Below are 18221 nucleotides of genomic sequence, written 5' to 3' on the forward strand. Positions count from 1 at the left end.
TGTTGTTGTTAGGTTCTCTCTAGAAGCAGTATAGCCCACATTAGTTCCTAGGATCACATCACTGGCGGCCTGTTTATGACCTGAGTTGTTCGGCTCTTGCACATATTTCTGATCTCTAGAAGCAGTATAGCCCACGTTAATTCCCAGGATCACTGACGGCCGAGCTCTATAACATCTTTAAATTAAGCCATTAGACCACTGCCCAACGCCAAGCTACTGGTTTGAGTGTTTCTCCTACAGAAGCAACTGGGACCAGTTCCCTCCCCCCAGTGTTTGCCTTCATTCTGCCCCTAGGACCCCACTTTCACTGCATGTGTGTGTGTGTGTGTGTGTGTGTTTAATGACAGAATCACTAAGCTGAGTCACCGTGTAGCTACACGAAACCCTTCTCGCCGAGAGAGCCGAAGCTGCAGATTATCCGCCGCTGAGACGTAGCGCACTCCCCCTCGGAAAAGCAGCCGCCGTTCCGGCAAAAAAAGCAAAATACGAGGAAAAACAAAGGATTATGGGAAGGCGGTGTAGAACAGAACGCTCTCTAATAAAGCCGACCGTGATTAGACGTGGGTAATGATGAACGCGGAAAGGAATGAGGGGTAATTAAAAGTATTAGGGCTTTTCATGGTAAAACACACCGAAACCACTAAAGAGCTGAGGAGGAGGAGTGTGAGTGTGTTTGTGAGTGTGTGTGTGTGTGTGTGTGTGTGTGTGTGTGTGTGTGTGTGTGTGTGAGTGTGTAATCCTGGGCTTAAAAAACAGACCAAGAGCCACCGGTGGATAAAAAAGCTCATCCATTCATTCACTTATTATTTATTCTATCATCACATCATCCTGGTCAGGGTCACAATGGGCAGTGGGTCTGATTAACTGGGTGAAAAGCATGAGACAACCCAAAGAGGTTGCCAGATCATCACAGAGCACACACACTCACACGCTCTAGTAAGTTCCAATTAATCTGACTGCACATCTATGGACTGTAGGAGGGAACCGGAGCACCCGGAGGAAACCCACACGAACTCGGAACGAACATGCAAAACTCTGCACAGAAAGGAATCGAACCCGGGCCCTTCATGTCTTGAGGCGAGAGCAGTATAGCCCACGTTAGTTCAACTAGCAGGCTGAGGAACAGCTTCTTCCCCAGAGCTGTGACCCCTATCACTCCCTCTACACCCCCCCACCCAAAACCTTAAGAACTTACACATTTTTGGACCTCATATCTTTGCTGCTATTCTCAAGTCATGTTTTTATGGACCTTGCTCTATACACACACCTAAATAATTGTTAGAAGAGGCGTCCACATACTTCCAGGACTTCCAGGACTCCAGCGCTGGTTATACTGGGATGAACAGACGTAGGTGAAGCCGTGTTTGACGTTTCTCCGCGTCTGCAGTGTGTGTTTGTGTGACATGTTAGCACAGTCTGGCCGGGCGCTGGCCGCTGTTGTGGTGTGGCAGTGTAAACTCTGTGGTCTGCTCTGTTTTCTTACTCCGCTTCAGCAGGCGGACCCAGAGAGAGCGCTCACAGTTTTAATGGCAGCTTACAGAGAGCTATAAATTTACAGGGCTGAGCTTGTATTTTTATCCAATTCTACATGATTAAAGTTCCAGAGGAGAGCGCGGGACGTGTGCGTGTGAGAGGGCAGCGCTGGCTCGGCGCTCCAGGCCCCACCATCGCCGAGCTACCAGCGCCGGGCTCCAGAAGGCTGCCAGGTATTTCAGCCTGGCATTGTGGCGACGATGATGCACAAATCGACAAGGAATATGGAAAAACACGTCGAGTACCAGGTTACGATTGGTCTGGCTAGTGAAGCCTGGACAGTAAAGAAAGAGGAAGAAACATGAGAACCAGTAGGGGGGAAGATGATCACCACTGAGCGAGTGTACAAGAAAGTCAGAACAGAAAATGAGCTACAGGAGCACATTTGTGCGTGTGATGAGGCGCCCACGTTACAACACTGAAGGCAGCGACACGAGACAGAGGGCGCAGAGAAATGCTGACCCATCTGTGCAGACAACCATCACAAAGCCAGTTTCAACTCCTTTACCAACAGAAACACATTAATGGACCCCTGGTTTGAAAGGTTGGCATAAATAAGTGCCAACTCAGTCACAATCCTGAGCTGCTTTGATACTATTGCAAATCATGTCATAAATAAAACACAGTTGGCGAGATTATTCCGAAAAATATGCATCTGGCAACCCAGTGTGGAGTTCTGTAGAGAAAAGAGCTGCTCTATGTATCCGAGGGTAATTAATAATAGCGCTTCATCCTAATCAGGGCTGGGAATAAATTGGGGTTGATGCCTATCTGGAAAACCCGGGCACAAGGTGGCAAGATTTAGGATTTAAACTGGTGTGTTATACTTTAATGTTAGCTATGGGCGTGGCTGAAGCGTGAGATCGTACTGCAAACTTAAACGTTAGCTATGGGCGTGGCTGAATGTTAGCTAAGGGTGTTGCTGAAGCATGAGATCTTAATGTATACTTGAATGTTAGCTATGGAAGTAGCTAAATGTTTGTTATGGGTGTGGCTCAGTGCTAGCTATGGGCGTGGCTGAAGCATGAGATCTCACTATACTTGAACGATAGCTATGGGCGTGGCTTAATGTTAGCTATGAGCATGGCTTATGCTAGCTATGGGCGTGGCTGAAGCGTAAGATCTTACTGTATATTACATTTTAGATATGTACGTGGCTAAATGTTAGCTATGGGTGTGGCTGAAGCGTGAGATCTTAATGTATACTTAAACGTTCGTTATGGGCGTAGCTCAGTGCTAGCTATGGGCGTGGCTGAAGCATGAGATATCACTATACTTGAACGATAGCTATGGGCGTGGCTTAATGTTAGCTATGAGCATGGCTTATGCTAGCTATGGGCGTGGCTGAAGCGTGAGATCTTAATGTATACTTAAACGTTCGTTATGGGCGTAGCTCAGTGCTAGCTATGGGCGTGGCTGAAGCATGAGATATCACTGTATACTTGAACGTTTGCTATGGGCGTGGCTAAATTGTTGCTATGGGCGTGGCTAAATGGTTGCTATAGGTGTGATTCCTATAAAATATATTAATATAATCTTACTTACCAAAAAACGCTGCAAACGACTCCTCTGTTCCACCGCGGGACTGAAACGCAGTCTCTAACACACCTGTGGGGATGAACAACAGGCAGGTGATGACACATGATACATCTCAGGGCATCACACACCCACACACACGTCATTTAGATTAGCCAACCCACCTACTGCCACATGGATACATGCCAACTTCTCACCGATTGGAACCCGTGTGCGAGGAGTAAACTGACCCCGAGTCTTCAGGCGACTAAATAATCCCAGTAAAGAAAAAAATCCCAGCTCTGAATCCCAATTACTCACTCCGTGTCCCCTGACAGTCGCTATTGTTCCTCTCTCAATATAATACGGCCTGTTTGAACGTCACGGCACCCTTTTCGGAGCCGTTTGGAGTCAGTCAGTCCAGACTCCACCGGTGCCACCTGTAGCCATCGAACACCCCAGCACGCACCTGTCCATAAAACCCACCTGTTTTTCCCCGGATACCTGAGCCCGGCTGCGAGGGATCGGCATGGCTGCGGGCCGGCGGGGAGCTGCCCGTACGCCCTCTCTGTAATCCGTGTGTTGTGTATCACGCGGTCATTGTCCGTGCGTGTACGGTGGGAGTGCGCTTCATGGGGGGATTACGCCCTCGCCCCCCGGCCGTAGACGGCGACTCTGTAATGGATACTAAGTGACTCATCTTTTATCCGGGTAAAGCGCAGGACATGCCATCAATTCAGCTGTTAGCGCCGGGCATTTGTGTGCAGATATCACGTCGTGTCTCCTTCCACCAGCTCGGGCGCCGTTTCAGGACCAGGGTGTAGCGTTTCAGCAAGTATATCCCACATTACAGATCCTGGAACACGGTTAAGCTCGTCTGTGTGACCAAAAGTATGTAGACACCCGACTGAGAGCTCATCTGACACTGTTTGAACTGCACCACATTTGTCTATTTGTCGCTTATTCGGTTCAAGGTCTGGCTCACAGTCAGAGTTTGTATGGACCACACTTACAGACCGCGCTTCACCTACAGGAACACAGGAAAGGGCCTTGCCCAAACTGTTGTCAAAGGGCTGGAATCAGGTAATGTATTCTATATAATCGATGTTACACACCTGTTATAACATGTGATACTTCAACACTAGCCATGGATGTAGCTCTATTATTATTATTATTATTATTATTATTTTAAATATTGTTATTATTATGAGCTTTTGGTGTGGCTGAATGTTATTATTATTATAATAATGCTATTATTAATATTATTATTATTTTTACTATTATTATTCTTTTTTACTATTAATTTATTTACTATTATAATTTTTTTACTATTATTATTAATATTATTATTTTTTAACTATTATTATTTTTACTCTTTTTACTACAATTATTATTAATATTATTATTTTTTAACTATTATTATTTTTACTCTTTTTACTACTATTATTATTATTATATTTTCACTATTATTATTCTTTTTTACTATTAATTTTTTTACTATAATTATTTTTACTATTATTATTATTATTTGTACTATTATTATTTTTTTTACTATTACTAATATTATTATTTTTTAACTATTATTATTTTTACTTTTTTACTATTATTAATATTATTATTGTTTTTACTATTATTATTCTTTTTTACTATTAATTTTTTTACTATAATTATTTTTACTATTATTATTATTACAATTATTATCATTATTATTTGTACTATTATTATTTTTTTGACTATTACTAATATTATTATTTATACTATTTTCTTTACTATTATTATTATTATTATTATGAGCTATGGGTGTGGCTGAATGTTGGCTATGGGTGTGATTGAAACATGTGACCTCAATGTATACCTGAACAGTCCCCCACCAGCACTGCAGGGTAATGTGACGGTCCCTACCCTACAGAACCATTAGGAAATGTATAGCTCATAACTACAGTATACTTCCACTTACTCGGTTAGAAAACGCAGGTGTGAACGCTGCTCCATCTTCTCACTGGCTGGATTTGAAGTGTAAAATGGCCACGGTTGCACGGTTTCTTGAGACAGGGGGCGCAGTCTGATACTGAAGCGCAGCCTCTCACACGCCTGTGTAGAACGAAATGAAAATAGGACGTGGATTAGCACAAAGTAATACACAAACTAACATGTTCCACCTCAGCTCAGGAAAACATGAATTAAATGTACAAGCTGAATTTCCCCAACATGGACTGCAGCATTTTGCAGCACTAGCAGAACTGCTCAACTTGATTCAGTCATATAAACGAGTTAAACTGTTCATGCTGTCGGCGAAACTGATGTAATTCTTGAAAGCGTTTGATCTATTCATGCATTTATTCGCTCGTCTTGCACATCACACACCAACTCAACTCAACAGTACACCTACTGGCATGTTGTTGAGAGGAGAGAGGAAACACGAACGTACATGGGACACAGATCGAGCCCTTGGAGCTGTGTCGGAACAAAACGTCCCAAATAAAAAGAAGAAAAGAGAGAGAGAGAGGGGGAATTTATGGAGGCTGTAGCGTGATCACTGCGGTCGAGCAAACTGGAGCCAATCCTCCTAAAAAATACAAACAAATAAAAAGCGTTTCCCTCCAAACCACCGTGACTGAGTCAATTAAACCTCATCATCTACAGCAAAACAATCCGATTTCCCGCAGATATCGGGGTGTTTAATACTTAAACAATATCGCCCGCCGCTGTGCGCCTGGCTCTTTATTGCCTCTTCCTCTTTTTATTGCTCTTTCTGCCAGTCATTAGAGGAAAGTAAACGAGTGGTGTGTAGCGAGCACGCTGCTGAACGGATTAGCCTACGCTATCTTTAATTATTCCCACAGCTGCTCCTATTGTCTGTCTTCACTTATTTAAATCACCGGCACCCATGAGCACGGGAACCTGTTCCAACGGGGAGGTTCGGGTCTCGTGGGCCAGACTGGACCATAAGGTGGCAGCTTGGGTATCTGTATTGGTAGAACCTACACTCCAGAACCCTGGTTCTCCCCGGTTCTGATTCGTTCCTGTATTCGACCGAACGTTGCCGTTTTGGTACTGGAATGCACAGGCGGCCTCAGAGCGGGCCTCTGCGTACGGACTCACCACGTCCTCGTCTCCTCCGGTTACTGGGTAATCACGCTAACCGGGAACGATTTCCTGTGGCGGTGCTCGCCAGGCCCGTCTGCCTTGCCGGCGGTCAGGCGTCTGATTATACCGTAGTGCGACTGCGAGCGTTTTAATATGCACGCACCGCTGAGACAGACACAACATTTCGTCCGCAATCAAGCGCCCAAACAAACGAGAGGCTTTAATGAGAGGTTTGCACTGGAGAAAGAGGAGAGGGAGAAAATGAGAGAGAGGTTCTTGTCTCTTCAGCACAAGTTCTGACCTGGATGATTGGCAGGACACGATGAGCTGGAATTCGGAGCCAGGAGGGACGCGCCGGTGGGTGAAGGATGAGCGCGGTGTTTTGTCACATCGCTACCCGAAACTCAAGTGCCTGCACTTCTGCTGCAGCTTCCAGACTCACCGCAATTTGGGGTTTGCTCACAGTGTGTCTGTCTGAAGCGATTTGGAAAGGTGTAAGGTGTCTCCTGCATTGTTTATGAACTTCTGCCAGCGGTTACGCACGAACGCAACCGTGACTGGCACCACAGTCTCATCAGGAAAGGAAAAAGAAAAAGAACTGCACTGTTTACTGAGTGAATTGTTGACATTTTGGGTCAGACTGTGTTGTGGTTCTAATTAGGTTTAACTCTGAGATCAGTACTAATTATCTTGTCTAGGATTATAAGCTCAGCACATCCTGAGACGCTGTAGAGCTCAGAATTCCATGCCAGGTCCATAGAAACACTTGAGCGGCTTGGTGGCGCCGGACTCGAGCGGCCTGCTCTCTCGAGCGACCCTGACCTCTAAGAGGAACAGGAATACGCTAATTGCCAGCCAGACCTTTCCCGTGCCATGAATGAACGCTCTTTACTTGTATACATGGGCACAAATCCCCACAGACATGCTGCAAATACTCTGAGGAAAGATCCACAACAAACTCAAGCAGATAAATGATTTTCCTTCCAGCACTTTCCGACATCACACAATAGGCTGACAAAGACAACCATCACTGCGCCGTCCAAACGCGTTTCCCAACGCGGCTCAGATTTCGGCGCGTCTTATTGCCAAAATAAAGACAGAATCGGTCGCCTCTCCCACCGTGACCCCTGACGTCTTGCGGCCCGTCTATTTACTACCCAGGTCCGGTAGCAGGAGCGGTTGGAGCTGTGGAAGTGTCAATCTTATGGTGTCTGTCAGGAACTCAGCCGCTGTAACACTCCAAAACACACAGCAGATGTGCAAATATGTGTGTGTGTGTGTGTGTGTGTGTGTGACGTGCAGGAATTTTTCCAGAGGACTTCCTTGTTCGGGCCTATTCCTGCGCCGAAGACAGACACCGAGAGTTCATTAAATATTAATTATTCTGACAGACAGCATTATTAATCGTGCCTCAAGCAGCACAGCTTAGAGCACAAGTGAGACACAATGGAATGCTTATTCACACTCAGGTGTGTGTGTGTGTGTGTGTGTGTGTGTGTGTGTGTGTGTGTGTGTGTAAAATGCCAAAGGGAAACAATCATGGTGTGTTTTGTTTGTGCACCTGAATTGCATGTGCGGCTTCTCTTTCTTTGCTCGTTTTTGTTCGTTTTTAGTCACGCCCAATTCCCACAATTCCCACCCCACCTATGCACTGGGGCCTGAGCAGGACCGCAGAACTGCATGCGCTGCCTCCGACCTGTATGAAGCCATCAGGCTCTTCTTTTCACCAGCCGGCAGCCAGAGCTGGACCCCCACGTAGAGCCGAAATCTACACGGAGGAGCACGCTGTACTCGAACGCTCTTCCACCACAGCATTTGTCGCGACTGCTGCGACTATTAAATAATAATAAAATCTATCTATCTACCTATCTGTCTGTCTGTCTGTCTGTCTGTCTGTCTGTCTATCTATCTGTCTATCTATCTATCTATCTATCTATCTACCTACCTATTTACCTATCTACCTACCTATCTATCCGACTATCTATCAAAACCCTGTGGAACGTCATTCCTTAAGAATGCCCATTATAAACTATATGGCCAAAAGTATTTGGACACCTGAGCTTTATATTTACGCTTTTATCTAAAGCGACTTACAATTGTGACAGCACACAATCTAAGCCATTGCGGGTTAAGGGCCTTGCTCAAGGGTCCAATTGTGGCAACCTGGCAGTGGTGGGGCTTGAACTGACAACCTTCTGATTACTGGACCAGTACCTTAACCACTAGGCTACGACTGCTCGTTATTAAACGGTATTAAAATAGAGCACCCTGTGTGTGTGAGGACTGGGCACTGATCGATCAGTCAGGTTTATCCCAGAGCTGCTGAGTGGGGCTGAGGTCAGGGCTCTGTCCACAGGGCTTTGTGCACAGGGCCTTCCCTAAACTGTTCCCTAAAAGTCTAGATGATTGATTTATCACACCTGTTAGGAACTGTTGTGGCTGAAACGCATGAATATTTCTGTACTCGACTCGCTGGGTGTCGAAACCCTTTCGGAAGATTGAAGCGGATCGTGGAGCAAAACGCGCCTCTGAGAAGATCGTTTAGAAACGCCTGATTTCTCCGTCTGACGCTTCAATCTTTTGTTTAATAAACCGCCGAAACGCGTTCATGAAAAATTAATCCGGGAGCATCTGCATATTCCCATTCCCTTGATTAGCTTTCAGTCGCCGGGTGGAAGAACGACGCCCGTGTCAGCCATCAGCGAATCTAAACGTCTGAAATATTTCCTCTGAATCTTAAATGCATTTCTTTGTTAGACAAATACACCCCCCGACACACACACACACACACACACACACACACACACACAAACACACACACACACCCTGAAACAGGGGTTATTGCAGGCTGTTGCTCCATGCGTTTTGCCTGCGGAGCTTCTGCTAGATGATGAAGACTACAATAACCGCGTGATCGACTATCCGCTCTAAATAAACGCTCCAAAAACACAACATGACAGGTCTGGTTTGGGTGGATTCTGGACTGTTTCGCAACAAAACATGCGCTACAGTGTGGTACTGGTCCTGTAATCAGAAGGTTGCTGGTTCAAGCCCCACCACTGCCACTTTTGGGCCCTTGAGCAACCCTCAATTGCTTAGATAATATACAGTCACAACTGTAAGTCACTTTGGATGAAAGCGTCTGCTAAGTGCCGGAAATGTAAATGACTACGTTTCCCAGAATCCTTTGCGCTGCGGTGTTTATCCTTCACAAGATGGCAGTGAGGGCGACACAGTTCAGGGTTCTTTATGTGTGGGTTTCCTCCGGGTGCTCCGGTTTCCTCCCACAATACAAATATGTGTATTTTCCAATATATGGGGAGTATTTCCTACCTTTCTGACCCACTGAGACCCTGACCAGGATAAAGCAGTATTAAAGCAAACCTTACAATCCCATAGTCAGTACACTATACTGCCAAAAGTATGTGGACACCAGATTATGAGCTTGTCAGACATCCTATTCCAAAATCGTGGACATAGATAGATATAAAGTTGTTTTCCATTCGCTTCCATAACAGCCTCCACTCCTGTGGGAAGGCCAAAAGTATGTAGATGTTGAATATTGAGATTGATGTGATTGAATGCACAGAACCCTGACATCAACTGCAATGAAGAGCTTTGAGTTGACACGGAACCTCGACTGCGAGCCAACCTCACATACCCTCTTTACCCTAAATTTGGGAACAAATTCCTATAGATAGATTCACAATGCCTGCAATCAAAGAAGTTCTACTAGAAGTTCTTGCAGTTGTATGATGGTGTGGGCAGCTGTATCCTAGTGGTTAAGGTACTGGACCAGTAATCAGAAGCTGGCTGGTTCAAGCCCCACCAATGAGCTAATAAAAGCATCCAAAAGTATGTGGACGCCCCTGTTAGTTAGGGTTTGAATAATGAGATTGATGTGAAGGAACTCTGATGCAATGAAGACCTTCGAGTTGACATGGAACCTCAACTGTGAGCCAGGCCTTCTCATTCAACATCGCCGCCCAAACTAACATCCCTCTTTTCCCTAAATGGGAACAAATTCCTACACATATATTCACAATGCCTAGATCAAAGAAGTTCTACTAGAAGTTCTACCAGTTTAATGGCCTGGTTGGATTATGACGATGCGCTTTAATTAAACAAGCATAAATAAATCCCTGTTTTAATTCTGTGAAGTTCTCGAGGACTTAATCACCCCCAATTGCACAAACATTAAGCGAGCGAGGGCACAGAGTGACAGGGCAACTAAACAATGTGGCGCATTATCAGACGAGCTCTGATTCGCCGGGATAAACAGTTTTGAAAGATCTCGTCTTATTTAGCAAACACGCAGAACCGCTTTTGACCCCATGACGACCGCCTCGATACCCACACCCTCCCTCTGTCGGTCGTTAATCACAGTCGGGAACCAGAGCGGGCGCTTGTGTGAACCTCATAATGGAATATTTCTTCATCGGCCACCCATCTGACAACATGCCACTTGTTTCTTGGGTGCAGTGCGTTCGTGCCGTTCGCTAATTAATTCATGGGCGACTGTATTGTTCCGCCGGGAGGTTCGGCTCTTCCGGGGTTAAAGAGAACGCAGGAGAGAGAGGAGAAACCAGAGAGAGAGAGAGAGAAAAGAGAAAGCATGAGAGAGTGGGAGGGAGGGTTATCTGGTTACTCCTGCCTTTTCCCACACGTTGATCAGACGCTGAAAGACAAGAGCATGTGTCCCTCGCAGCCAAGACTATACTCCTGTTTCCAGTTTAACCTATTAAACTGTCCTTTGTCCTCCCCTCATCGGCTGGCACCGAACCAGCGGTGTGCATTCACGACCCGCGGTTAGCTGGTTCAAACTGGAAACGTCTCGCCCCACGGTCCGATCCCGACAAGAACGTCGATCAGGACGTCTTGTTGCCAACAAAGAGGAGTATATACTACCGGTGTTTGATGAGCGCCGGGGCAATACATTCATTTATCATCATTTTATGCCTCATCAAACACTTTGCCAGCCCTCTCCAAGGGAGTAGCACAAATTAGCCAGTGGAAAAGCAGTAATCTTTTTTTTTTGTGCCAGGGCTCAGTAAGTGCTTTTTGATTGCCTTCGTCGACAATCCTTCCTTTGACAAGCTAATAAATCAGATCTTTAGAAGACAAGGCCGACTTCGGCGCTGAAATTCAAAGGATAAAAAAGTGACAGAACGAGTGGGACGATGCGGTTTAGCTTTAAACAATCGCCTCTCACAAACATAAGCCGCTGGTGCTCATTGGTTCCTTTTTGAAAAAGCCCAGGGGAACGATCATGACTGCAGTCGGGTCACTCAGGATGGAAACAGCCCTCGTGGGCAGGGAATCAATCGAAGCGGCCCGACGGAGCGAATCGTCGAGGCCTTCGTTTCACCACGGATAACTGGATCACTGTGATATTCAGATATATAACCATTTTTTTTATGATTACTCGGTCACCAGGAACCGAGCAAACAACATGATCTGACACGTAGCGCCCTGGAACGGCCTGAAATCGCAGAATAATCGGCTCACTTGTCTGACTCCAGGGGCATTTTAGAGCAACCAATCCACCTCATGCATGTTTTGGGATGTAGAAGGAAGTACCTGAAGAAAGAACCTAAAAAAATGAAGAAGACAGATTGACTAAAGGAGAAATTTAAACCCGGGTCCAGGGGCGCTTCTGGACTACTTCTTGTACTCGGGCACATACAGGATTTAGAGGGGCACAGCTGTACCCATGTGCTTGCCAATCAGTCCTAGGGGCGTGAATGTACCTCTAGTAAAAAGCCTGTTAAACACTTCTAAGCAGATTAAATCATTAAATACTAAGAAAGAGCTTTGTTCTGACATGGATGAGAAATGAGGAGCAAATTACCAGTAAATAAATGTATGTTAAATGTATTTAGAGTCTGAATCTGCTCAATTGTGCACCACTATTTCCCAAAAAGTGCATTTACATTGTGTCCTCTGATATATACACTGGCTTACACTTAAAATGTGAGAGGATTATATGACTAGTTCCCTTCTACAGTTCCTAATTTCATCTAAAATTGAACCTTTGCTAGTTTAATTAATACCTTTGTTTTAGGGTCTAATATGCATTTTTGGTAGGTTTATACGTTTAGCCCAAACATGCAGCTGTGAGCTATCATTACCTTGTCTGCGACGTGTTTTGGTTTCTTCTAAATATTTACGAATGTCCACTTCTCTGTCAAATAAGAGAAATAAATAAATATAAATAAAAAAGCGAAATAAACTAACTGACTGAAAGCGTAAGCCGCTTAGAAAGACGTTGCTGATGCATTATGGGAAATGTAGTTCCTGTAGTGGCTTAGCATAGCGCTTCCTGTAGTTCTTCAGGATAAATTTAACATTTATCGCCGTGATTTTAGTTAAACACACAACTTTATTAAGTTAGGGGGTCTGATAACAATCCTGGTTACGTCCCTAGTGCTTTGTAACACCCACACTAAACATAAAACGAAATAATCAATCAAATCAATCGTGTCAGATGCTAAAGCCAAACGTCACAGTACACAATAATTCATATTCATAAGTAAAGTTAATCAATATTTTCACATATGTTATAATCCATAGCACTACTAAAGTCTCTGATTCTGAAATAAAAGCAAGCACACATGATTAGAAAGTGAACATAATCAGTGCACTTATTCATTTAGCAAAGTAGCATGTGAATAAGACAATAAAATAGCATAAGGGTCATTCTATAATTTGGGGTACATTCCATGTCCAATGATAATAATTATATTTATTCTAACTATTTTCTTTAAAAATGTCATATTTTACCTATTAATGGAAAACATGTTGTAATATCACAAAAACATTATGTGCATCCTATGATTCATTTAACTTGAAATTTGTCATGATGTTCCTAAATGAACAGTTTTTGCTGTGTCTGTTTTTTAAGTTGAGGGTGCCTTGGTTTCAAAATAATGAATAAAATCATTAAGGGCAACAACATCTATTTTTTTATTTATTTTAAAAGTTTAAATACCAAAGAAAAATAATATTTTTTAAATTGAGTTTCTCTTTTAAATAATTTAAATATCTTTATTTATTAATGTCCACAAAAGTTCTGTCAACTATGTTACTAACAGAACTCCACTCAGCAACTCAAAAATGATTTGTTCTAAAACTATGTGAGCAGCATTACATGATATCATTTTTCTCTGTGGAGGGTATATTGAACACTGTGGTGAATGTCCTCTTATTTTTTAAAATATTTTATCTATAATAGAACATTGTCAATGAGTATATTAATTGACCGTCAACTATGTTACATACATTGTTATGGTTAAATTTTTTTTTATAATTTTAATTCAAACGTATGTTCAAATTAGACATTATTCTGTTCAAGAAATGACATGTGGTCAGCCAGGCAAGGTCTACCACTGAAGTTATGGGTCAAAATAGGGAAATTGTCAACTATGTTACCTGTCAACTAAGTTACCTAGTAGTCTACATCTACTGTCCCTTTAAAATAAAAAAAATAAAAATTAATGTTTAAGCTTTGCAAATAGTGGATATGTTATACTAAAGAATATATTAACTTGAACCACTGATTGTTTTATTGAGAGAGAACACTGTTTTTGTACTTTTTTGGTGATGTGAAATGTACCCCAAATTATAGAATGACCCATAAGCTAAAAAAATACAATAATATTTCTATAAAACACAACAAGCAAGCAAACTACTAATACTTAAACAGATTTTAAAAGATGTAGGTGCTTGTGTGACCATAGAGGTGCTATCGTCCCGTCGGGCGTCTACATGTCTAAGGAACAAGGGGATGGCCAAGGCCTCATTATGGACTGGCATTCAGTGATTCAATCCATTTCTATCCCTTTTAAGCTTGACCATGCACAATTTATTCTTATTTATTTATTTATTAGGATTTTAATGCAGTGTTTAATACGTATGTGTCATTTTATGGCAAGATAGGTGTTATGTTTCTGTCTGTTTTAATTATTTAATTATTATTTTTATCTGTGCACAAAGGGCCCGAGGTTTATAAAAACATGATCTGACAATTTTTGCTGTGGAGGAACAGTGCACTCACCTCAACCCTGCTGAACACCTTTGGGATGATTTGGAGTGTCGATTATAAACCGTCCAATAAGTTGACCGATCTTTTAAGCACAAATTCCTACAGACACTCTAAAAGCCTTCCTGGAAGAGTGGACGATGGTTTTGGAATAGAATGTCCAACCAGGACAACCTGTGTGTTCTCTGTTCACCCTTACCAGTGTATGGACCTGGAGTTCTTTTTACATGCTAATCAATGTGCAATCTTTTGTGCTGGCTGGTCAGGTGGGCACACAGCGTGCTCTGGGCTCTCCAGCTTGGGATTTGGGCGTCGGACTGGAAACAGCAGCTGTTCATAAAAACGAGGTCAATCAATTATTGGAGCCTGGACAAGCGCTGACATGAGGTGTAATGTAACAGGTATTAGCATGTTTCGGTTGGCCTGCGGCTGCGGCCAGAGACGGGAGTCAGAGCGCTGGTTAAAATATGTATGAGAGAACGGGTAACACTCAGCATGATGGTTGTATTACAAGTTCCACTTGGGTTAGGACTTTTTCTGGGACGGCTGTTACAAGTGGACTGTGACTGAAGGAATGGGTTCTGTTGTTTCTCCAGAACATCCTGTCTTCTTCTGTAGCTTCAACTCTAACATATAAAGCATCATCGTCTTTTCCAATGAACTGGCTCTTCTTATACTGTGTCCAAAATAAAAGAGCTTCTGTTTGGTCACCTGGGTTTACAGTAAGAGGTTTAAGAATCTAAGGGTTCTTTTATGTCTTTTCTGACGTCCAAGGTCTCTTCAATAGGACCAAAGTTCAAGAGCATCAATATTTTATCTAACTTATTGCCCAGACTTTATTCAGGCTAATGCAAACATTAAACATCTCCAGATTTACAACCTACACTTATTCCACTGAATACAAGCAATGTCATTCTAGTCTATAACATGACAATCAGTAATAAACCAAATATGTTTATGAGCTGCATTATTTCACTGGTTGGACTCACCTGAGAAACATGAATGCTGACTTTAAGTCCATAGGTGCATGTTCCTTGTTTCCTTGCCTCCAGGGTCTCACTAGTACAGCACATGAACTTCACATTAGCCCACATCAGCATCCTCTGACATGTAGCTGGACTCAGGTGTGTTGCAGATCTTCTTGGCTCAGGTTCAGGTCATAATCTCTGTTCAAGTTATTTTTACTGCTGTAGCAAATAATAACAAAGACTTATGACACAAGAAAATAAAACTTTAATAAAATAGTGTTGTCTTTCCTAAACCTGCCTCAGGTGTCAACAACAGCTACTTTGGTGTTTAATTGAGGTTGACAGGCCATGTTTGGGTGCATTACTGCCACCTACTGAACTGGAGTGTGGAGTCAAGGTTTGGAAATTCTGCTACTGAGTCGTATTTCCTTGTTTCCTTTCTAGATTTTCAAAGAAGAACAAAATTGAGACATAATTGAGACATAAATGAGACGACTTTGTCTTCGCTTCTCGTCAGTTCAGACTAGCTCAATGCTTGATGTGTTGTTAGCTGTGTTGCATCACTGGCATGAATCAAACCAAACACATTATTATTGTTCTAAAAACAAAATGAAGTGAATTCATTACATCCAGCCTAGCACTCATCGTAGATTACGCTATATTGCGTTTAGAGAAACGAGACGCCCTTGAAGATGTCTGACTTCAATCCATTTATGGGTCACGAGCTGTAAAACAAACAGCTAGAAATCAAAGAGGCGTCAATCAGGATTTTGGAATGCGCTCATGTCAGATTCCACCTGAGAACATGACTAGCTGATAAAATAAGTTTGTTAAACTGGTAAACCAGTTTTATGAATGAATGTATAAACTATTTATTGAAAGGAATTTATTAAAATGCACCTATGCAAAGCCGGGTGATAAATAAATAGAAATCTGTGCGGCCTCTTCCTGAAAGAGTGCAATCTCTTCACCTGCTAAAGGGAAGCTAAGGGGAAGCTGACAGGAGGCCAAATTCGGTGTCTAAAACCACCTCGCTGATGAGATTAGAGCTGGGCTGTAAAGCACACTGCTAATAAGTGAGCGCGCGAGCATTTCAGATTGGAACGCTGCCACAAAAAACGTTCTTGGAAAGCCCCAGCGGGAATCATATATTCATCTCCACCAATGCTAACAGCGTAAATAAATGGATATTGTGACGTTTTTTAGTGTCGTCAGCGGTATCTCAGGTTCTCACGTCTTCACCGGGTGTAACGTGTAATACTGTAATAAAAGGGCTGAGCAAAGGAATTTGGGCTGAAGATCTTGTTTTTGTGGCTGGCGATTGGCTAACCAGGTGCACATCACCGCCGAGCCGCATTGCTCAGTCAGTAGTTAGCGTGAACTTCTTCACACTCGTTTCTCAGTCCGGTGTGTGGAGCAGATCTACTTTTTTCTCATTAGCTCTTGCTATAGACCTACACACACTGCTGCCTCTATGCAGGGCTGAAAATAACCCCGGCAAGGCAGCAGCCGTTTATCTGTATCTGGGGAGCTGATCCAATTACAGAGCTCACATTTGCATCCATCAGGCCGAGCGAGGGGCAAAACATGGCGGGTGAAGAATTAGAAATAAAAATAATAAAAAACTGTCCGTGCTGTTCGTGAAACGGAGGAAAATAAACCAGAAAGAAATTAGACTGGATCACCACTCTCCTCCATGTGACCCCCGTGTGAGGAACTGGGCATTAGCCGCCTCCGTCAGCCTTCATTTTGCCAAGTGGGCGCATCATTACCCTAAATATTAGTGTCTTAATGTGGAACAGATGTCCGCAAGAAAGGGATCATTTAAAAAACGAAGGACAAAGGTAAATAAACAGTCAGGCAAAGTTGTAGACCTCCCCTTCCATTCCTTCTCCATGGTTCTCCCCCTCCCCAAGCTCCCTCCCTCGTTTCCCTTCATCGTGTGGACCCTCTGAAGTCCCTGTAAAGAAAACAGTTCATCAATCTTCATCAGAACCATTAAAGAGAGGAATAATAGGGCCCGCTTATCTCGCCTAAGTGCTGCCTTGGGGCTCCAAGGACAGCCAGCAAATGTGTCGACATTTTGAGAACTCTTTCTGTGTTATTGTATTTCTTTTTAGCGCAGAACTGAAAGGCAGCTTGTATTATTGTATCTGTCTGAACTCGAGATAAATCACTGGCTGAATTTCTATTAGACATGTAGATGGATGTGCTGTGTTGCTACCATAGAAAAAAAACCCTAAAACATGATAATAATGGAGGTAATGTGGTGTTAATAATGGAACGTATGGCGTACGTGCAGGCGTTGGCTTAATAGCTACAGTACAGGCCTGTGTGTACAGTAATATACAGTAATATATTTACAGCAGGCTTGTATTTATTTAAGGAGCCTGTATGAAAGCATAGCATGAATTCACACTCACTGTAATGCACATGATGGCTGTGACAGCTCCACGCTCCTTTTCCTCCTTCTCTGCTAAAAGAAAAAGCCTTTTCTTCATGAGTTTATGACATGATCTTGGCATCCATGTCCGAACACATAATACATACTGCAGCACATTTAATCCCTAAAGTCTCCAACACGGGAACACATTTTATTGACTCCATTTATTATGGACATTTCAACTGGTCAGATTTATATCAAAAAATGACATTTATTTATTTCCATTTTAAGGATTTAACTAGCAGAGCACACAAACTGGGTGTGAATGTTACTGCAAAACCAACAAAAGCAACAGAAAAATGACAAACACCTTGTGGTATTAAGAAAAAAGGCTTAACATTTTGCACTCATTCTAACCTCTGGTAGGCCTCACATCTTATGTATTTATTTATTTATTCATTATTTGTTCATTATTTTGACAGGAGCACCGGTCCATCAGAGGGCAACACAGACTGTATTTTTAAATTCCTCACTATCACTCTCACTATATACCGTTTACAAACCAATCTACCTACTGCATGTTCGTGTAGGTGGGAGGTAACTAAAGTACCTGGAGGAAGCAGACGCATAAACATGCCAAGAACATGCCAAACTCCTTTTAGAAATGGTAACAGACAGCGAGGCCAGCCCACTG

General features: G+C 43.0%; 1 protein-coding gene across 5 annotated transcripts in view; it reads right to left on the bottom strand.

Annotated features, from left to right (window-relative positions):
* Positions 1-15355, bottom strand: part of LOC134304272 (uncharacterized) — a 29626-nt gene extending 14271 nt beyond the window's left edge. For 4 of the 5 annotated variants that reach the window (XM_062989875.1, XM_062989874.1, XM_062989876.1 and 1 more), the window contains exons 1-3: positions 15166-15355; positions 5006-5139; positions 3079-3141 (exon numbers count right to left, since the gene is read on the bottom strand). In XM_062989875.1, coding sequence (XP_062845945.1) covers positions 3079-3141; positions 5006-5139; positions 15166-15276 — 308 coding nt within the window. In that variant the 5' untranslated portion in view covers positions 15277-15355. Of the gene's footprint in view, positions 1-3078; positions 3142-5005; positions 5140-12266; positions 12363-15165 lie in introns of those variants that run through there. The other variant, XM_062989877.1, reaches the window with a different exon arrangement.
* Between the last annotated feature and the right edge of the window lie 2866 nt (positions 15356-18221).

Source organism: Trichomycterus rosablanca, chromosome 27 (genome assembly GCF_030014385.1).
Source record: "Trichomycterus rosablanca isolate fTriRos1 chromosome 27, fTriRos1.hap1, whole genome shotgun sequence".
Classification (NCBI taxonomy): Eukaryota; Metazoa; Chordata; class Actinopteri; order Siluriformes; family Trichomycteridae; genus Trichomycterus; species Trichomycterus rosablanca.